We start from the raw sequence: 23,831 nt of genomic DNA on the forward strand, positions 1-23,831 counted from the left end.
CGAGCGCTTAACGGGGGGTTCAGTGTTCAGTGGAGAAGATGAGAACGTCTTGTGTGTGTTTAAATGTAGGTCAATGGTGCTTGGAAAATGTTGACAGCATTTTTCCACACATCAAACTAAATAATCGTTATTATGAAGAGTTCGTTAAACAGAAAAGGTTGAATTAAATTTGATTAAACCAATTATTCAAAATTGACTAGATCAAAAGTTTATACAACGGGAATGATTGTGTTGTATGGGGAATATGTGGCCATTGTTTTTTGAATTGAATTTCAAAGTGCATAATGTTTCTCACTTGGAAATACCACACAAACTTCTACAAATCAAATCATACAAGACATTAAAGCTACTGATGAAAAACATTCAATTTCATATTTCACTTAAAAAAACTTTTCATACAAATATCATTATTATCGACTGAGTGATAAAAATGTGTAAAGAACACCATGTTTAATAAGATATGCACTTGCAAGATTTCCAAACGTGCCTGGTTAGCTAATGCAATATGTATACCGATATAATCATTATTTATTTGCTTATTTATTATTTTTTATTTATAATTATTTTGCTAGTATCATTTATCATTTATCTCTAATCTATCATAAAATGACGGTTAACATTGTTTTCGAACTGTTTCTAATATCGTTACGCTTTCATTTCACTTTTATTGAAAGATACATTTTTATTGATTTAGTTTTGTGTTATATTGTAGAACGTCAATTATCAGGCACCTGATAAACCGGCGGGCAGATTAACCGTGAGTTAAAAATGACAGCTAATAGAATAGTTTTATATTTTTAACCGGTTAGCCCAAAGGGAACTTGAGAGTTGAGTCTGTAAAAAGTTTATCTAGTTAAAATCCGTGGAAAATGTTTCATATTGGTAATAGACAATATCTTCTAATATTAAAAACATATCTTTTAACGTTGAACTGTCATCTTCTTCAATTATTGCACGAACATAAGAGCCTGTTAATGGGGAGTTAATAATAATGGACGTTCTACTTTAATTGTTTCAATTCTATCACATAATATTATGTATAATTATGCAAAGATTTGCGTACAATATATTCTGCACAATTCGCAACAAACGTTTTAATATAACACATTTCAACATAAGCTCTAAATTGTAAAGAAAATTATGTTATTATGTGCTAAACTATTCTCCGTTTGTGGTTTAAGCCATTTTACCGGCAATAATATTTCAAAAAAGATTTCTGCTGCTTCCGTTTACTAGTTTTTAACAGTTGTGTGCCTAGTGGGTAGAGCAACATTAAATCGAAACGACACGACAACCAGTTTCACGGTTGCTTATATCACTTTCTTCGTATGTATCGTCGCGCCCTTGTTCCGGAACGATCTCGTGGCGTTTATTTTTTTCTGTTTTTGCTTTTTGCTGAGCTCGGTTTACGGTTCTGCACGCTGCAGATTGAAATCAGTCAGCTTCCTTGGCGAGTTTGAACATTCACCCAACTGCCACCAGCCACCAGGTATAGGGCTGATGGGTTTTTAAAAGACTCATCTGAATAATTTGCGACACTCCGCAACGGGAGGTGACGATCGGCTTTATGATCATCACCCAACCACAGTGAAGCATTCCACAAAGCAAGCTTTAGCCCGCACATCATATTTCTATGCGAGCGCCAGCGCCAGTACGGGGAATGAGGTGAAATTATGCCGTTTCACCATGCGCGGCATGCAGGGATCACCTCAGGATGGAGGACGAGATGGCATCAAACGACCACGTTAAGATGTGTTACCCTTCTTACCGGAACACACCCAAACAGGAATTCAATTGGTTTGTACTGTTCGTCGGCCCGGCCGTCACGAAGATGACGACGACGATGATGATGTTTCTGATGATGATGGAGAAAATAATGATAGGAAAGACGGTGTCGAGGATGATCACCAAAGGAAGGAGACATCCGCTCCTGGAGATGTTGGCCCGATTTATGGGTCAGTCATTCTCCAGACTAAGTCAAGTTCAAACGCAACCTCAGTGCCGGATTTGCGTCGTTTGCCTTCGGAGTTGTGGGACACCGCGCGCATCCTACTCGGTATATCTTTGGTGTTCTTTACAGGTTTTTAGACGCCCAGCAAAGTGTAATGTGTGATTTCAAGAAGAGAGAGTCGCAGTATGGTTTTTGAAGCAAGCATACAAAAAGTGTAAGCAGTGAAGTGAATGAAAATTTAAACAAATGTGCAAAGAACAATCCAGAAGTCAATCAGTCAATCCACGGTTGAAGGTGTAATCAATTCATACAATTTTCTCAAAGAAATTATGCTGTAGCTCTTTTTCTGTACAACGAGCTGGGAAGAGAAATTGGTATTTTTTTTTTCGTTAAATATATAAAAGGTGTATTACAAAGGCAATGTATGTATGTAGACAAAAAGCGTATTCTAGTTACAACTATTTACACAAATCATCGGTTCAAAGAAAACACAATGTTCTTTACTCTGCAAGATAAAGATATTTTAGAATCCAACCAATCGTTTTAACGACCGTTTCATTATCATTGTACAACAGTTCACGCCGGACAGTCTTCCCAATGGCTGTCCATCAACCACGATTCAACGTTGATTAAATATATTAAAAACTCCCATAAATCGGACCATTGCTCAGCAAGCATGGCTACAAATGATCAACAAATGAAGGCAATAAATCAAAATGAGCTGTACACTTCGCGGCGACGACTTCATATGACCACGACAAAGCACCCGACATCGACTGTCAAGGGGTAAGTATAAATTGCACATTAAAACTAATAGGTTGATGGGACGAAACGTGTCATATTTTATGACTTTCTCCACAATACACATACTTTGAACAGTTTCCTTTTTTTTTTGCACTTGGAGTTGTTTTTTTTCTGTATGTATTTTTCAATAAGCACGAGCAGTTTTTGAGTTTAAAAAATAATGAAATCAATTTGTTACGTTACACAGTATAAATTTCAAGAAGTACAGCATGATTTACAAAATATTAGTCCATAAACATCAAAACAAGATTAGTGCATTACAGTGCAATCAAACGCAATGTGTTTCGTTTTGCATAATTAAGAACCACTGTTTGTAAATGCCCCAACAAACAAACTCTTTAACATAAGCAACAAGCAAAGCTCAAAATTTAAACACTGCGAAGGGTCAAGCATGTCTGTCGGAAGGCGTGTGAATGATTACCGCAAACAATTTTCAAACCAAAACAACAGTTACCTCACACCCACCGGTACCGGGTGCCCGCCGGGTTGGTGAAATGGTACAGCACGACGCCTCGCTGTATCAATTAAGTCTGCGGCTTTTGTTTTGTTAGATTTTATGACTCTTTACGTGATTCCTCGCAGCTTTCGTTATGGTACTCTGTCGGGTGTAGATTAGTTGCCCGGTGAACGCAGTGGTTTTGAAGGCACGTGCTTCCATCTATCGGCCTGCACGTCTTGCTATGCAAGCAGGCACGAACTAAAAGCGAGGAATGAAAGTAAAAGTTTCTTTCATTCGCTCAGCTTAACCGAGCAGCTTTCGTAACTTCCGCCATGCTACTTATAAAATTCTGAGTATACGATGTACGTGAGACTAACAAAATTGTTTAATCTATTTTATTGAACCGCAACACGAACCGACAAGGATAGTTTTTCAATTGTACTACTATGTATAGGTATTAACATAATAACATAACATATTTCATTTATTTTATTTCCCTTTTTATGTACAGGAGCTGTTGGACGTTTGTGTGTGGTACACTGGTTTTCCTATGCTTTTCTTACTGTATGGCCGTGGAAATCTCCGCAGAAGCGAATTTCAATCAAGTGGAACAACAAAAGTCAATAACGAATACGGAAAGCACCGAGAATCTGGATCTTCCACGTCCGATCAGCACAGTTCTACCGGATCATAATGTAACCGAGCCCGATGCCTTCATGATATCACCGCGACGACATAAAACACGCCGAAAAGGTACCACGTCTGCAAGCAATTCGCATCGGAGCAAGCCGAAAAAACGAAAAAATGTCATGCAGATGGCATTGCAGGTAGCCGCCCGGAAAGGACTGGAAGCGATGATCGAGCTGTACGATCGTGCTGAACCAAATCTGCTGAAACGAGGTACCACGTCGTAACGAAAACGTGGCAAAACTACTCCTTCTAACACGTGTATTTTTTTTGTACAATTTTAGGAGCCATTTTGGATACGAATGATCCGGGAGCATTGTTGGCACAGTTCAGTGCTTCCAACCAAACGGAAATGGATGCCAAAGCTGCGTATGCAACACTTGTCGCTGCAAAAACATTCAAGGAAAGGTATTTCACACGCTGCTATGCGTTTGCTCTTTTGTTGAAATTCTAATTTCACAGTTGTTAGTGCATTACAAACTCAATCAACAATGTTACGTTCTAACACAATTATGGCGATATAAGTGAGAATTCTCCGAACCAGGCCTTCCCTGGTAAAACACAGCAAGCAAGGACCTCCTGGTAAAACTAACCTTCAATTAAAAGATGCAGTTGTTATGGCTGTCACAATTTGGTAGACAATGGATTCAAATCTATTTTGCGTTTAGATTAAATTGATTTTTTTTATCGTTTCGTTTAAAAGCTTTATGTTTATAAGTGCCTTTATGCGCATTATGAGTGCTCTACAGCGAACTAGGTTTATCTAGTTTATGAGCTACGGTCATATCTTTTTCTTCTTCTTCCTCTTTGTCGACACTAGAACCTTAAGAGGTCTAGGCCTACCATTTCTGGCTTTCTGTGACTTTATTTACCCGTAGCTGGATAGCGCGTGCGTATCCTGCGTGCGTGGGACAGGTCCGGATGAGATTTTGGGCCGGTCCGACCGGCCAAAGACCGGCCCCGCTACCCTTATGCCGTCGGGCCACCGCAATATAATTACAATAAAGGCCTTATCCTGTTCCATGGTGATTCACATGAACAGAGTAGACGCCAGAATCTCACATTCAGGTGCAGCGTTGATGGCGTTGATGCGCCCACCAAAAGCTGTAATTAACTATAGAATGAAATCTAGCATAGCGGTTGGTGGCACTGATAAATTTCTAAAATGACACAGTCGACACTTATACAACGCGCAGAAGAAAGCATTGAATTAGAAGTTAAGTGTGTATAAAAGCTTGGGTATGTACAACATTTTTCCGATTATTCCGTCGCTTCCATTTTTGTCTACATCCGTCGCAATCTCATGATTCATCAACTTATTTATCATATTTACCTAAATTACCAAAAAGAAATTTACCTTAAACGATGAAGCGATTCCAACTCCCTTAGGCAGGACCCCACGTGCGATCGTTTATAGAACACCCTACGGACAGTGCCATGTTTGGCGAATTTGTCTGGTTGTGCCAACTTCCTTAGGCAGGACCCCACGTGCGATCGAGACCACCCTTCGGACAGTGCCATGTTTGGCGTATTTGTCTGGGTGATGATAAAGCGCTGTTCTGAGCATATTCTGATTTCTGTGAGCAACGACGTTATACCGCAAAACAAAGAACAAAACCATTAAGCTTATATAACCACGTCGTGAATAATTTATCATCTGAAAGGTTTGCTCCAGTTGAGGTTTTTACCAAGATCGAGTTGTTCGAGATCGATGTTGCTGAGTAGTATATTATCAAGTGTCAAATTATGAAAACATGCATCGCAACAACATTATGAAATCATTGGATCTCTTTTTGCGTATGAAATTTCATACGCTGGTACATAATGGGTTAATATTAAACGAACACAAAATTACTTATTTGCTTTCATATTTGTTTAGCTCATCATTATTACCAGGTTTATATTTTAGTTAAAAATCAATCTTACACACTCGGAAACTCGTCTGTGGCACTTAAAAACCATCACGGTAGCATTTATCCTATACGTGACAATTCGAGGCACAATTTCACGTAACAGCACAACGTTTTGTGCTTAAGATAATAACAATTGTGATAATCTTGAACACTAGCGAGGTCCAATCACGAATAAGTCACTTGAGTGCTTTGCTAATCCTCACGTACGCGAACAGGCACCAGTAAAAACGTTCTACATTTTGTATGCGAAACATTTCTCGCTTGTATTCCTATTGAAATATTACACGGGATCATGTTGATTAAATGTGCGACCCTGTGCGCACTTCGGTCGCCCAACTACGCATGCACGTTTGACCCAAAAAAGCATAGCCCGGTTTAAACCAAAAAACCAATACACCAACCAAATGGCTAGAAAGCCGCACACCCATATTGATATCATTAAAGCATAAGCCGATAGCGTCTGCCTCGTTCAGCACGATTTGTTGCACGGGAGCTTCGAAACAGAACCGCTACGCACTGGCGCAATAGAAGGGCACACTTTAATGTACGCGGGCATCGTCTACGCAACAATGCATATCGGCGCAAGTGCCCGTGCAACTGTGTGCCGCATATTGATTACTGGGCGAAGCACCACGCTCGCCCAAAGCCGAACGCTAAATAATGAATGATCGTTTCGCTAAGGAGTTCAACATTTCGGTGTTTGTTTTGGGGCCAACACTCATTTGTTTCATAATTAATTGTGTGGCTGTGCTGGGACGGGCCGAGCCTGGGTGGGGGCTGCTTTTGTTTGCACAATTAGTAAGCATGGTGTATTAGTATTCAAATATCTGCACAACCTTTGGCATAGCTGCAGTCGGTGCTCGTGTTGGGAGACCGATAGCGATGGCCGGAACGCCGTCATGGTTATTTAATTACGCACAATTGTGTTGCTCCAGTTGCTATGCGGTCTCAATAGCTGAACAATTTGACGCTGGGCAAACATCAGCAGAACGGACCTTTACTTTGCATTTTCCAAGAAATAAAAATAAACAAAGCAATAACGTGAAGAACATAGAAGGATGCCCACGGATGCACTATATGAAACATTTAACAAAAACAAAACTTAAACATGAAACGCTTGGGACTCTTTGCTACATCTTTTGAAGACAAAGTATTTGTATTTCAAGACAAAGCATTACAATGCTGTTATGTCCAGCTCATCCCTACCTCTTCGCGTCCCACTATGTATGTACGTCATTTGTGTGGTTCACAGGCTGCTGTTATTAAAAAACTAATTGAGCGATATGAAATACTGACATACCGCAAAGCACTTATTAGTTGTGCGAAAGTTCAGACAGTGCTGCAGTACGCCATGGCCACACAAAATCGGCATGATGATAGCAACAATCTTTCTCTCACAACCATGCGTTTACCATGGCTCATCTCCAGCACGACCGCAAGAAAGCCTTTTGAATTTCCAATGCACGATGGATAATCCCCGACCCGGCCACAATGGATAACTTTCCCGCAACGCAATTACACGATCTTACTGCTTTTTCTGCAACTGTTTCAAACCGAGCCGCTTGGCCAAAGGGCACATCAACGCTTGTTTTTGTCCTGCCTTTGCCACGACAAATTGAGATGGACAGCTACGACTGGTTGGCGGACAGTTTTGCGTGCAATGTCAACCGAGCACACGCTGTTGGAAAATTTCTTTTCAACACGTACCCATCAGTACCTCGCGTACAGCCCTACAGTGTGAGCTATTCGCGCGAGTTTTTCCCGACGACCGATTTCGTAACTTACCTACGATGTCAAACGAGAGCGAAAAGAAGCTACCCGTCCGTCTTCGTTGTGGACCATCTTCGAAGTTATTGAGTAACAGGGGTTTCTTTTTATTATGCGATTACTGCTGGTCGCATACCGCGAGACGCAGTCAACCACCGGCACGCTCATCGACATGGAATTTCTCGCGCGCGGGAAAACTGGCCCTACACAATAGGCTACTCCTTAGGCAGCGCTGAAGCTGATAACCAGCAGGGGTTTGCTGGAAGAAAACATTTCAACTATTTCTACGAGGGTTCGCGCAGATCAGATGTTGCGTATGAATGATTTTAAATGTAGCAAATACAGCGTAACATCAAATACTACATTTAACGCCACATCCACCATTATGTGTTATAACGCCATAATGCACCATAATGCATTAATTACAATCGATATTATTTTGTTTCGATTGTATAACTATACTTCATTCGTTAAAATGCCTTCCAATGCTACTATTTAAATGTTGTGCTCAATTTCAGTCTTCACACGACAGGACCAGTACCAAAATACACTTCAACGCTTTTTTCCATACACAAGATTAAATAAGCAGCCAATGGTAAATGAAAAGCAGAAATGTTGCCGAAATTGTTCGAAAACTAACTGAAGCGAATAATATACAGGGTGGCATCGTGGAAGCTATACACTTTGTTTATGAAATAAATTTGAAACCATTGAAATTGGTTTGATTTATCTTCGGAATTGATTTCAATAACATCTTTTATTACTAAACTAGCATTTGACTTCAGTTATCTCAAATCTTTCACCTTTGCATTTGATAACCTCCCGTAGGTGCTTTGTCTGGCTTTTCGTCCCATATCTTAAATAATCGTCCCTTGAATTCGTCCAAAGTTAAATGTTAGACGTCACCCAACTTTGGGTAGCACGTATACCCGCATGCGGAAGTCCAACGGATTCAAATCCGGAGACGTAGCAAGCCATTCCGATGAAACATGGCAAATGCTCCTTACACCACTCCTGAACGACCGAAGCCGAAGAAGGGCTGGAGCTAAATTCTGTTGGAAGCGTTGTCAAAAAAGCTTCCTAGCGTATGGTTTCAAGCAGCGTATGGCCTTCCTAGCGTATGGCCTTGCAGAACGTGTACTAAATAGTTCTCTTTGTTGAGCTTCCCACGTTTGTCGTTAAATAATAAAGGCAACTTCCCTATTGTCAAAGATAGCTACGCACACCATCACAGCCGACGCATTTTAATACCACTCGACTGCTCTTTTATCGGCTGGTGTATCTCGCATAGATGCTCCATAAACACGATCGTTCTGCTTATTCAAAGGTGCCTCCAAACAGAACAAATAATTGTTTCAATTCTTCGCTGCCATCCTGTGAAACTAATCAATTTCGCGATTATCCTTTACCACTATGAATAAATAGATATGTTACGTTAAAAACTACATTCAAACTTCTGTTAAACTCTATATGAAATCTATACGAATGCTTGCTAATTGTTATATATAATGATCATTAATGATAGACTGAAGTTTAAAATCGTGTAATGTTCTATCGGAGTGTAAGGCAAGATCACGACTGTTCTTGATTTTTAGTTCTGAACTTTATGATTCGAGAAAAAGGATCTAATACACTCCTTTGCTACCTTAAATCTTCACTTTTTCTTCATTCTTCAGTTAAGCCCTACATCTTCACTGACTTAGATATGGATTGTAGGTATGCAACAAAATATCACAATGTTTCGTTAGTGGCGAAAAAAAAGTGATGTATGGGAACGGCGAGCATGAGATAAATGAAGAGCACCTAAAACTTCCAAACCGTTCAACTACCATATTGTTGGTTCATGGAAAACTTAAACACTTTCTTTTTGCTATGCTAGTTTCCCACGAACTGTTGCAATTTACCATTGCCCACAAAATAATACTCTTCCCCAATGAGTTTCGATGCAGGCACATCTAATCAAATCATAACTCCCACGCTCTTCAGCATTATGGTTCGGAGCGTGAGCAAACAACAAACCCGTGTCTGGTAAAACAATTCAGATCGTACACTGTATGCATCTCTATCCTCAAACGAGAGACCACAGGGGATGAAGAGAAAACACTTATACTTAAAAGTGCTTTGATAACTAACCTTCTCCACCTATAATAACAATGCACCAGCACAAACCCCACACGAACCAAACTGTTTTGTTATTGTTTTGATTTTCATTTTTGGCGTTCGTGCCTTTGTCCACTCCCTCCGTCTGTGTAATCCCCCTTTCGGGCATCGCTAGCAATGCAACGCGCGCGAGTCGAAATGGTGGAACACCTTCCACGTTACACAATGCACAAACCAAAAAGCCCATCGAACATGGCAAACAAATAAAACAAAAAACGTACACAAACGATGGGAACCCAACTTTCGCATATGCCCGTAGCCGCGAATGGAATAAAACAAATAAAAAGACGCACGATAGCAAAACACAACACGGAAAAAAAAATCCGTCACGCAAATATCTTACAAAGCATCATCGTTAAACAGCAAAAGACAGCGGGACTTTTCACACCCAACATTGTCTGCGTCTGTGGGTGGCTTAATCTTCGAATGATGCAGAAGTGCAAATGGAGGGAAAAACAACACATAACAAAATGAAAAATTATGACAGTCCGGGACTGGGTGGTTTGGCCTGATCATGGAGGGTGCCGCTCGTTTGGCGATGCTTACATGGTTGGGCGTTTTTTATGAGAACAATCGTGAAGGGATCATGGAAAGAGAAAACCTAAGGGAAACGTTAGTTGATTACGGTTTGTACCTTATGGTATTGAAACGGTGGGGCTCAGCAAGATGATTCAATTATTAGGCAAGCAACAACTGGCGGTAAAGTTAGGGGTTGTTGTCATTAGTAAGCCTTGGTAAATAAGTGACGCAAGCTTAATCCCATCAACCCTAGGCATCTGTATGTGCAGAATGGAACTGACAAGAAGCTCATGTGAACCATTGGGATCTAATTGATCAGTCCCAGAATGTTTCACTATCGTAATCTTAAGTTCCCATAATATAAAGAAACATCGACGATGAAAGCATGGAAAACGAAAATCAATTCACCACCCTTACCCCAAACTTCAGCCCCCGGTCGAGCTTTCCGTGCTAGTAGCACACCAACAGTTTCCGCGTTATGTTGTGTCACCCTAATAACACTTTCTTTCCCTCCCATTCCAGTCAGCGTGATTCCTGCAAGCTCTTGATACATTTATAATGTTTCATTTTGTCTTTGATTTCAAGCAGCAAAAAATATAATTTACACCTTTCAGCAACTGGCACTACCGACTGTCTACTGCTGATTTGGTCGTTTTAGCTCACTTGCAAACTTAGCCCAACTGCCTCCAGCTACTGTGACAGCTCTCAGTTAGTATCGCGGCTCAAAACGACCCGGGCGATTGGGCGACCGGCGTGCAATTTACTTTTGATTGGTACCATTTCTACGATTGATTGGTGCCTGCAACCGGTAGCAGAAAAAATATATATATACGAAACCCAGCTGGGGATCGATCGCCGTCCGAAGCCATCCGGTGGAATTAGTCGACCGATCGTAAAACAAATCCAAAACCTCACCACCCGGTAATTCTGTGGCAGGTTTTGAGGAAACGGTTGATTGGTCCTTCCACTAGTAGGAGCAGGAAACCATGCATTATATGATTAGTGTTATGTCGAAGATGATTAACGATTGCCGTCCGATACCAACATCTGGTCGCGACGTTTAATGTAGATATTTGCATTTCCGGGTGGTTAGAGTGAGCTCCCAATTAATGATGTGTTTGGACAACGCACCATACAAGCTGAAGGTCTAACAATATTGGTCTTTTGTTTGAGCCTTTACGAGCTTTATTCAGCATCTAAATAATGAAATTTAACATATTTAACTAAATGTTAATTTCCGAAAGAATGATTTTGTGTCCAGAAAAAAATAACATATTTGTAACAAGTATTATTAATTTAGGATCAATTCTGAGGATGATTGATTCGTTATGGTAGCTTGAAGGATGGTTATAATATTCATATGAACAAAGCTTAACGCATTTTACGAATACTTTTTCTGCGAAAGTGGATCATCCCAAAAATCTTTCATGAACCATTGCGTACAAGTATTTACAATACTCAATCTGTAACTAAATCGTTTTATCGTCCAAGACATACGCTTGGAAAGCTAGTGTGTGAAATTTGTTGGCTAGGTGATACAAATCCACACACTGTGGCTGCTGTAACAGACTACTCCTAGCAGAGCCTTGAATAACCGATCGCCAATGGACGCTACTTCCTACAGTCCTATGCTTTCCAATAATAGCACTCGAAAAACGAGTTGAGCCAGTGTGTGACTCAATGATGCAAATGGCGAACATCTTCACACCATTCCGCCGTATATTGACGTTGCGGAGCATACCCATTCGACTGGAGTACCGTTTGAACTCCTCGATTTTGATGAGACACCGTACGGATGGGTGGAAAAAAAACCTACATGCCATAAGCGAGCCCCATCCAGCGACAAGCATGTGTTACGGACGCCAAAGCCAAAAATGCCGGCATCATCTGCGCAGCTCGTGTTCGTTGAATTAATTCTCACCTTATGTAAGCGTATGCGCGAGCACTTTCTCTCCCACACGGCACACGGTTTGCGGAGGAACGGTTTTGAGCTTTCCTGCACCCGCAGACCCCCAACGTGATGAGCTGTACCGATGAGTTCGATGATAACCGCACCGGAGTCTGCTTGAAACAGACGAAAAAAATACAGGTTATGGATGGACCTGAATCTTTCCATAACCCTTTTTTTTATTTTCCCATCAGGAAAGATCTTCGCCAGTGTTGGGAGGGAATCCTACGTTACGTTATGTTTTACGGAAGTATCGTGTTGCAGACTGTGTAACTCTTTCCCCCCAACAGGTCAGGTGGCTTTTACTGCTTCATTTCCTCGATTGTGAGAGCGAGTTGGAGTGAACTTCACTCAGCCGGTAGACTCACCACCAAATTTTATCGAACCATAGCCGTAACCTACGAAACACCATGCAATAGACAAGCTGGTCTTTTATTTTTTGGGCATCGATTCGTCAAGACATGCAAATCATTCGCTGTTAAAGGCTTTATTCTCTTGAAGTTTTTTAGAGGATCTTCATTTTTCTCCTCCTGCTAGTCGGTTGTGTCATACTAGCGTACGGTTTGATGTAATAAATAGATCACCGGTAAAGCTTTCGCTTGGAACATTGAAAAGCTCTATGAAAACCAATGGTAAGCGGGTTAGGATGACAGTCGAATAATCAATAAACAATGTTCACGCTTGCTTGTGATAAATCAATATTAGCTGAAGGATTGGTTAACGAGTAGCAATGCCAGATAAAACTAAAAAAATGGTACATTACGTATTAAAACCGAGAAAATCTGTTATAACCTTAGATATGTCATAAAAGGTAAGGATGTTATAATTAAACGTGCAACTTTGTTCCATGCAACTAAGTATGTTTAAAAGAGTTTCTCTCCTTCTATAAAATGTTTTCGAAAAATATCAAAACTCTCCTCGCTTGTAAGCTGGGTAGTAATTTCGATTCATCCACGAAATCCTACGTTGTGTAGTAAAAAAAAAAACAGTAGAAACCTCCCAAACATACGAGGTCGCTTGCGGAACCTATCGTTAAGATCGGAAGATCGCATCTCATCTGCATAATTGCATTAGCTGTGCTCCGATTTGCAGCCCAAAAAGAAAAGCAACAAGCTATAGTACACACTTTTCACCCACTCGCGAAGGTAACCTAATTGATGCATTCGATGTGTTTTCCACCGATTATGTCCCACTCCCGAATCGCACCGTGATTCGATCGTACGACCTGATTTGGTCTTTCTTTTCCTCCGCGGTTCCCTTCCGCAAAGCGAGTGCCTCCATTCCGCTCAAGGCTCAAGACACTTTCTATTTCCGGCCGGCTCCGGTTCCGATCGCGAACCGTGGTACCTTTGCGGATGTGCTGCGGGTAGAAAGTAGTTTGCTCCACGTTTCCTTCGATGACCGCAGCATCCGTACCAAGGCTGCACACTTGGCCATTCGGTTTACCTTGCAAGCACTTTCCAAGCGACCGAGCCTTCATCAGGGAAGCGGGCTTTCGCGGCAAACTGGAACTGGCGCTGCGTTGGGTTTCACTTTGCGATCCGATACTCATCTCATTGTACCGCGAACAGAGTGCGGTGCGAAGACGGCGAGGTAAAAGAGAGACGACCGCAAACAATTGCCCCAGCACATAGGAGCAAATGTGCTGCACTCTGCCTGCCTTGGATACTTTCTCGATTTTTCTTGCTCAAAGTTCACGATCTCTTGTGCGGCCTGGAAAGGTCTTGGACTTTCTTTTCTCCTGCATTTGCAGCGAAAAGGGGAGACGCCGTCACCGTTCGTTGGACTGCGCACGAAAACCCACGCGGCCAGTGACCCAAAAAAGTCATCGAAGCAAACGGTGATGTAGGGGTCTGACCCCAAGGGCTGTCTAAACGTTTCTCACCCGGTCGGATGGGCGGGATTGATTTAATTGAATGTGATCGTTTGTTTGTCGATTTCAAGACGCGGAGTTGGTGGAGGTTTGCTACAAACGATGCAAACGAGCCAGCTTGATGGATGTTGTGTCAAGCTACCTGTCATATGCTGAGACATGGTCGAATACGCTGCCATTTGGAAGGGCGGTACTAACGAATATCGCAAGTGATAGATAGAGTCGATGAAAGCGTTATTTACATTCGATAACAATGCATTAACTGAGGTGCATTATTTGCGTATACACCATCATTCATTTTTGATCCTAATTCAACGATAAGTACGTTTAACAGTATAGTAATTATAGCAATTAATTATGACCAAAACAATAGCACTTAGTCTCGAAACAAATCACCATATCCAAGATACAAGTAATGTGAGTTTTAAAATACATTTCTCTTCCAATGTAAACTCGCATATGCGGACCACCGCTTTTACGATGAGACATTTGCTGGAACATAATTATGCTACCTCGTGTTGATGAGAGAAAACAACAAGTATAACGACTGAGCAGATATCGCCCTTGTAAAGCACATCCCTCAGGCAAATGTAAGAGAAATTTCCCAAAAAAACCCTCCCCGAACCACGTACACCACGTGTGCCAGATTGCCTGGGGCGAATAACAAACAGTTCGACCTCCACCATGCACGGCCGGCTACATCGTGTTGTTGCATCGTCAATCGGATCGAACCGAATCTCAACCCTGATCTCGACTCGCGTGCAGCCAACACCCGTGCGCTTCATTGGGGGGGAAGGGGGGTGCTGTTCACCGAAATAGCGACAGTTTGGTTTCGGGATCACCGGCGTCAAGTTCAGTGAAACGAGACCTGTCTATCGCCTGCTTGCGGATTTACTTGGCACTATCAGGGGAATTTCAATTTTCACTCGTCGCAAATAGTGCACACCAAAAATTGTCGAGGCCAGTCTGCTAACAAGTTACTGTTTGTTTATATTGACCTCATTGTCAGTGTATGAAGGGCGGAATGGTCAGATAATGTGGACAGATCGTTCGATAATGTTGTGGGCTGGTACATTCTACGTCGCGGGAAGAATAACCTCGTATTTATTTAGAAGTGACATGCACTGTAATATATACAAGGTCCATTACCGCTTTTTTCGTTTCGAGAGATATCTAATAATCTTGTTCATACAGTTAACTAACTAAAAAAATAAATAACAAAAAATAAAATACAGCGTAACAAGCTGTAAGGAACAAAGGAATGGAAAATTGAAAATAAGCAATACTTCCTTCCGTTTCCCATGGAATGTTCAACGCCGATCAATCACCCGATCACAGACAGGCTAAAGAAAGGTTTAAATTAGCAAAGAAACCGGAGCAGTCTGTGACGAAACCGAACCGGGTAGCCTAATGAGAAATAACGTTTCCCCCCAAAAACCAAGTCATTCCAACCAGATACGTTTAATCCACCTTAGTCACCAAATCAGGGTGATTTAATTTTCATCATTTTGTGACTTAACAAATTTCTAGATAATGGTGCAGTCCAATGAGAAAATGTCGGACAATAAAACAAAAACCATCATAAAACGGCACTTTGCAACTCTGAAACATAAAAACATAAAAAAAACAGAAGGAAACTTTTTAAAAACCACTCCGGTACGAAGAGATGAAGATTAGAGTGTTAAACCAAAAAAACCAAACTGTTCAAAAAGAGAAACTGCGACGCGAATAGGTCGTCAGTGTCGCGGTTCACGATCACGATCGTAAAGCAGACGTGATCGTTCACTTTCCCCATCGGGGCGGCTGATGATGGTACGATGGCTGCCTATCTGAAGCTAAACCGAGGAATGGGTCGTATAGTTTTAATTCCGGTTCGCCAACAGTTTCCGTAAGCCCCGCACACCAAACCAGTGACACTCACGTACGAAAACGGCAACACTTTGATGAAAGCACGCGGGAGAAATGATGCTTCGTGGAAGTAAATAGCAAATAATTTCACGAATGGAAAGCTTCGAGGGAAAATTGCTTCAGGGGTATTTTTTCCTTCCCTTAATAAAACACCTGTCCTGAACAGCCACACATAAGGGATGATAATTTCGTTCAGTGAACCAACACAAGATATGTGGAACAGAACGTAGAAAAAAAATCGGCCATTTAGCAAGATGTCATCTGTTGATGGACGATTGCCGTTCGTGTCAGCTTCACCTTTCGCGTATTTTCTTGCTAGTATGATGCTAGTTTCCACTTCCCCATCTCTAGACACGGGAACTGTAAAACAGCTCACACGATCGTTCATGGATCCTCCCTGTAGTAAATACCCACCACAAGTTGCAGGGAGCAAAAAGATCAACAAACAATTTCACACAGCGGTTGGTTGAGTAAAGAAAAACAGAACCGCCATTGAACCCCTACCTTTCATCGCGGTCCCGGTGGAAAGTGGCCAATGTTGCGCGGAGCCATCGCGAGGTGAAAAGGCGGGGTACTAAATCGGAAGCGATCGTCCGTTCGGGCGCATCCACCGTGGTGGAAAACTTTATAAATACGATCGTCACGATGGCAGGCTATGTCAGTGTGGCTCACGGTTCGCTGCAGTGTGGTTCGGCCGCAAGCCAAACGCGAAGTGTGATACAAAAGAGTGGGGCAAACGTAACCTAGAAACGGCGGATAGCAGGACATACTGCAGGCGTTCGAAATGCAATGCAAGTGGCAGCGTTCGCGGGTGAAAGTGAAAGTGACGCACCGTGCTCGAAACTCGTACGACCCGGGCTTTGACGATACGGGTTGAAGTGGTTTCGCGCCGACGAAAAGAACCGAGCTGAGCAATGTGAATTGAGGTGTTCCGCTAATGATGTGATCTCTTGTGCATTTCTCCATGCGATATACACCAGCACCAACGTCGAGTACGTTGCCATCGGTCGACAAGCGCCGCCGAAAATTTCACTGAAGAAAACACCGCTCGAGAAGTTGTGTCCCTCGCGGGAATCGCCACGCTGTGTGCCAGCCAGCCTGCGCTATAGAACGCACGATGGAACGTGCAATAACGCCCGCAGGCCACGCTGGGGATCGGCACAGATGCCCTTTCATCGGTTCCTGGCTCCCGAGTATCAAGATGGTGTTGAAGGAATACGGTAAGTGACGGCTTTTGAATGCTGAGAATGCGTTAGACGTGTTAATGTTTATATTCGTGAGAAGTTCGTGATGGGAAACTGCAAAGTACAAATTTCCTTTCAAAAATCAATATCTTCTTCAATATTTACCAATTCTCTCCAAAGGTGTGTCAGTGAATAAAAAGTTTTCCAAACATTTTTTTAAAAGGTGTTGGCAAAATTAAACAAAATGTTTGTTACAGTTTTCCTTTAAAAATTAAAACGTATACCATACAACCAACCATTAAATAGATCAACAAAATAAAATAAATTAGTTATGCTTTCGCAATCCTCGGTTCAATAGAAGAGGAAATTCTCCAATTACATTGCCCACAGTTAGTTTTGTGTATAAATTTAAGCCCCAAATTTCCCGTATAAAATGTCTAGATCACTCATTTGAAAACAAACTCCTTCTCTTGCAGTCGATCCGTTACTGGTGCAACATTACCATCGGCCAGATTCGTCAGCCTCGTGGTGCACGGTTCCCGCAACGAAGAAGCACCGGTGACGATGATGTTGGCCCTGTGGGGACAGCTAATTGACCACGACATCACAGCCACGGCCCAGCCGCGCAGCATCAACGGTTCAACGCCCCGCTGCTGCAACGGAGGCGAAGAAAGCACCCATCCCTCCTGTTTGCCGATCAAAGTTCCACACGACGACCCTTGGCTGTCTCATCTCGGGGTGCGCTGTTTGGAGTTTCTCCGGTCAGCACCGGCGCAACGACGCGACTGTCTGCTCTCGTGGCGGGAACAAACAAACCAGGCCACCTCCTTCCTGGACGCATCACCGATCTACTCGAGCAACCCGCGATCGTCGGACAATGCGCGGATCTTTCGCAACGGCATGCTGCTGTTTGGACGTGGTCCACCACACGAGGACGTCTGCTTTCGGGCGGCCCTAGCGAACCAGTGCATTCGGCCCGGTGACAGTCGCAGTGGTGAGCAACCGGGACTGCTTATGATGCATATGATATGGGTGAACGAACACAACCAGATCGCAACGCGCCTCTCAGACATAAACCCCCACTGGAGCGATGAGAAGGTGTACCAGGAAACGCGACGCATCGTAGGCGCACTTTTCCAACACATTACGTACCGAGAGTTTTTGCCGCTGGTGCTGGGCAAGGAGGTGTGCCGACTGTTCGACTTGGAGCTAGAAACGAGCGGCTACTACCGGAACTATGACGCTAACGTTAACCCTACCATAGCCAACGAGTTCTCGGCCGCTGCATTCCGTTTCGGACATTCGCTCATTCAGAACACGTACATGCGAGCGGACCGGCATCACCGTTTCATCGCAAACAATGTCAGCCTGCACGAGGACACGTCTGAAGGTGATTTCGGAGGTCCGGGCTCGTTGCACCGGTTGCTGCGTGGTATGGTCAACCAGCGAGCACTGAAGCGCGACGAGTTCATCACGGCAGAGCTGACAAATCATCTGTTCCAAACGAAAAGTAAGTGTGTCACGGAATTAATTTCTTTTAAAGTTCCCTTCAGACGATGTTTGGCTAACGAAAAATCCATCTCTTTTGCCAACACAGGTTTTCCGTTCGGGCTCGATTTGGCTGCGATCAACATTCAGCGTGGTCGTGATCATGGACTTCCAGCGTACGTCAACTGGCGTGGTCCGTGTGGTCTGTCGTCAGTGAAAGATTGGTCCGATGTGGAGCGCATCATGGGTCCAGCATCAGCGAATCGTTTACAGAAAGCCTATCGTACCGTTGATGACATTGACTTGTTTGTCGGTGGTCTAGCTGAACGTCCGGTGGTGGGTGGAATCGTGGGGCCTACGTTCTCGTGCATCATTGCTCAACAGTTCAGCAATTTGCGAAAAGGTGATCGGTTTTGGTACGAAAATCCGGGTTTCGAATCATCATTTACGCCTGCCCAGCTGGAATCGATTCGGCAGGTAGCTTTCTCGCAAGTACTTTGTCGTGCACTGGGTGGTGGCGGAACACTGCAACCGTTCGTGTTTCTTCCATCGGACTTTGGCCAGAACGAAAGACTTCCGTGTGAATCGAGACTTATGGCACCCGTCGACTTGACGCCGTGGAAAGAACGGGACCCATTCAACAACGACACCGGAGACGAAGACGAGGACGAGGAAGGCGACGTAGATGACGATGACGATGACGAAGCGGTGCCAGCTAACGGCACTATACCTACAGCCGACCGAGACACAGCACAATCTTCGACATTTTCTTCAACAACAAGCACTACGCGACGTCCCTCCTTGGTACTAGAGACTTCAAGTAACGTCATCAACAAAGTGGACCTCATAACGAACGGCAACACTGGTGTGCAACCGAACCGACAGAGACCACAGTCGTCGACATTGACCGTTGGACCAACAGTTATTATCAGCAACAAAGTAGACTTGACACCGACGTCTAGCAGACCGCTGCCCAGTGGGCAATCTGCGACCGCGACGATTATAGATCACAAACTGGACCTTAAGGTGACTACAAAACCTACTCAGAAACGCAAACCTACCCGCAAAACTACCACCAAGAAACGACCTACACCGTCAGCTACCAGACCACTAGTAAGCAATAACTTGGACTTCTCCGCATCACGTACCGCAAACGGCACAGTTACCTCGAACGAAGACTCAACCGACCGACAGAAACTTGTACGCACGAGACGGGCATCGAGCAAAGCCAGGGATCGGGACGCACGTTACGGGTACTACCAAACATCTTCCCCACCGCCTGATTACAATGACTACGACGAGGATTATAATACGGACTATGATCCACCTCCTCCGTACTTTGCCTATGGCTATCATCGACCAACTGCTACAACGACTACAACGCAATCACCACCGTACGGGTATTATCCTCCATATGGGGGAGGATATTACACCCCCCAACCGACGCCACCACCTCCTCCTCCTCCACCAAACCCATACTTCGACACCCGAAGACCGATACGTACAACGACACCACGACGTAGACTCTCGGACAAACTTACCCTGAACGCCGACCTACCGTCACAACACGCGACGCAGCGACCGCGGACATCGACGTTTAGACCACCGACCGACACTAACTTTCACAAGACACCTTCCAATAAACCATTCAAACAACCTTCTCTCGCACAAACTTCTGTCTTCTCTGTAGACTTCAAAAACCTTCCCGCTGGAAGTCGTAGCCTATCCACTAACAGTAATAGAACTTTGCTTCCTATTATCTCTGCTACAACTACTACTAGTAACACTACTTCCGTCTCCAATGAATCGTCTGTCGCTCTGACAGCTACTCGGTCTGCTTTTCCTACTTCCGGGGATCTTCCTATGAAACTTTCGGAGTCTTTCTCTGTCTACGACTACGGCAATGACTACGACGATACCGTGCCGCATCCTAGTCGACATACAGTAACGAACGCGGACACAGAGGGTGACCGACTGCAGGTACTTCCGCTAGACGAACACGACGGCTACCTGCGACCGGAACAAACACATTATGAACCACTTGTACGCCAATCCGTAATCAGTGCGGATCAGACCTATCGAGACTATTGGACGAAGGAAGGAACGAACACTAGACACTATACGGACTACTTGACTGCAGGAAGTTTGCGACCTCTGCACCAGGACCTAAGACAAGATCACAGATACGCACCTGGACATGACAAACAGCTACTACTAGATGACTACTCGGACAAGTTCGTTGGACTATTACTAAACGGCGAAAAACGCGACGATACGACTCGAGACAAAAACGATCAACCGACAGTGACCTTACGGAACAGCAATAGATCGAGAATGATTGACTCCGACAAGACGCATAAAGACGCGCGCTACTTAACTGAACAACGTTCTATCCGAGATGACATAAGCAAAGACAGAACATCGGTAACCAAACTCAAAAACAAGCGACCGATCAACAATAGACCGAAGACGTCCACCAAAAAACCGAGTGCTATTTCTTTGGTACCGTTTGTACTACTAACCAGCATCGACAGGTAAACCATTCATTATGCAACTCGGCGAAACATATCAGAACCATATCATGTTTCGTGTTTAATTCTTCTCCCCAGACCGGACAATTGGGTAATGTACCATTCCAAACCATCCAAACATCGAAAACCGCCGGTAACAGTGCCACTGCTAAAGAGTGATACAATTTCGCTCAGCGAGTTGCCAAAACCGATTGCCGATCCGGACTGAAGGAACATTTGGCTAAGTTTGTTGCAATTTCCAATGCATTTCCATGACTACATGACTTTACTGCATACCTTACATTATCATCGTATGACTATTTATTTATTCCACAACATAATATAAAATTTTATTGAAAAATGTATATCATATAAAATATTAAAAGTATATATTGTTTTAAATTGAATCACATGGTGACATTTGAGCGAAAAGGTAAGTGATGTCCGAGATCGTTTGAATGTCATTTTCAAGCATATGTTTGCAACACTTACAAATAACTTAAAGAAGCGTCCATAGAAAACGCCGTAGCACTATTATCACAATTCTAGCAAGTGACAAGTTATCGAAACATAATGTAAAAAACTTTAAAATACTTACTTAGGTCTGCTGCAGGAGTCCTCTAAACCGTTCGCGGTCGAGCGCTGTTGTTAGCCAATCTATTATCCCGGCCATTGTGGCAGACGCATCAACTCCATCAATTCATCTCAATATGGACCTGCCACGCCTCCTTTGGCCATGTGGACGACCTAAAAGGACTTTGCGGGCCAGGTCGTTCGGTGATTTTGATGACATGACCAGCCCACCGGAACTGGACGGATCTAATTCACTTGTACGATAATGAGTAAATCGTAAAGCTCATTGAGTTCGTCATTTTAGAGCTCCTCCGTTGTTCTTGCTGCTAATGCTGGATAGTTTGTTCTGTGCATAGGGCCATCAAAGACCATCGCCGCTTTCATCAGCACCGGTAGGGTGCCCTCTTCACCGAGGAGAATTTAACGAACCCATAAATCAATCACACACATACAAATCATATTTATCATTCAACGCTATGTATTTACGTAATATATAAGGGGTTGATAGGTTGTGTATACGAGTACAAGTGGAAGGTGAAATAATTTTTCATGCATTCGCATCCTATTTGAGTAACAATAAATTGTATATCTGGAAAATTGTTTTGCCTTCCATTGCTCTGCCTTGCTACTGGTTTTGCAGTATTGCCTTTCCTTTAAAGTTAACTGAAAGTAAACAGTATTCGTAAACCTATGGAACGTTATATTTTTTACATAAGAATGTACCACACTCGCTCGCTAACACGTACGCCTTTATGCAAATAAATAATTTTCTTGTGGTTGTAGAAATAAAACATAGTCATCACTGAGCGGGGGGAACGCATTGATCGACAAGCAAACGGAGCTTCCATTGCACGATCGCCCTAAACAGTTTTCTCGCTTCACTATCTTTCTACATTACCATTACCATTATCAACCGTTGTTTCATTATTGCTTTGTAGCTCGCCTGAAGTAAACTGCTGCTTTCTTGATACGCAAGGTAGCTGTAGTAACATGCTGCTTCACACACACATGTTGCCCCTTTCCTCACATATAGCGGTTGTTCCCCTTATCACCGGAATTAGTGAATCCAAATAATGTATAAACCCAACAGCATTTTCTCTCTCTATCTCTCGTTTACATTGGAATAATCTTCATCCCACGTGAAGCGAAACGCTTCGCTTATAAGGATTCAATCATCTAACACTCCTCAACTCACTCACTCGGCTCGGCAACGGATGGTATAACGTTTGTCGCCCAATAGTAAAATCACTGTTCAGTCGAACCCTTTTCCAAACCGATACCCCTTAAACATCGTTCCTTTTATCCGTAATGTGATTACTGTTGAACTTTGCTCAAATATTCACATTCATGCTTACGTCAGTGTCTCATACTGCATTATCCCTGTGCGAACAAAGGTTCCGAGCCGAAAGGCAGTACATCTAACCTAACTTAACATTTGTGTAACATTTGAATTTGAAATCATCAGTTTGGAGCGTGTGGTTTTATGGAACTCAAACATTATACAATCTCCCTTAAAAAATAAATCTATGTTTTCACTTGCAGCTACTTACTGATACTCGTCTGTTAAGCATCTTCTATCTTCGACACTCGCAGTGCAATATGTCATTGTGTGCCACACAATGCACATATCCGTGTTTCCCACCACGTGAACAATATCGGCACGCCCATCCCATATCCTACACAATGTACATATTTATCTGAACGAATGAAGCTTGTATTACATTTCACGTTATCTAGCGTAGGGGAATAAGTTACTGGCTTGTACACATTACACATAGTTATGAACAATCAACAACGTGGGCAAGCAGCATGCAGATTGCTAAAATATTTCATTTAAATTACAATTCATTGCTATCTCTCCTACACTCTGGGACTTTGTTAAGCCCCGTTTGTTAAGTTTTTATGGATTAACATTCATTTTAATCTGGTTACTTGCATATTTTTTGACGCCATATACGTAACAACCATCCACATCCTGTAACTGCAATGAATTTTCATATTTTATTTCACTGCCCCTCTTAAGCATAAAATATTCCTCGCAAACCCCATACATGATAATGCACATGGCGCTTCTGTCTGACAGTTTTATTATTTTAATTGAACTCTT

The 23,831-nt window shown here is 43.0% G+C and overlaps 1 protein-coding gene across 1 annotated transcript; it reads left to right on the forward strand.

Annotated features, from left to right (window-relative positions):
- The first annotated feature begins 3,760 nt into the window (after positions 1-3,760).
- Positions 3,761-21,380, forward strand: LOC128718088 (uncharacterized). The gene is made up of 7 exons (XM_053811762.1): positions 3,761-4,094; positions 4,166-4,289; positions 16,950-17,189; positions 17,630-18,663; positions 18,751-19,317; positions 19,378-21,175; positions 21,251-21,380. The coding sequence occupies exons 1-7, from the start codon at positions 3,761-3,763 to the stop codon at positions 21,378-21,380; spliced, it is 4,227 nt and encodes a 1,408-aa protein (XP_053667737.1).
- Positions 21,381-23,831: the final 2,451 nt, after the last annotated feature.

This window comes from Anopheles marshallii, chromosome 2, assembly GCF_943734725.1.
Source record: "Anopheles marshallii chromosome 2, idAnoMarsDA_429_01, whole genome shotgun sequence".
Classification (NCBI taxonomy): domain Eukaryota; kingdom Metazoa; phylum Arthropoda; class Insecta; order Diptera; family Culicidae; genus Anopheles; species Anopheles marshallii.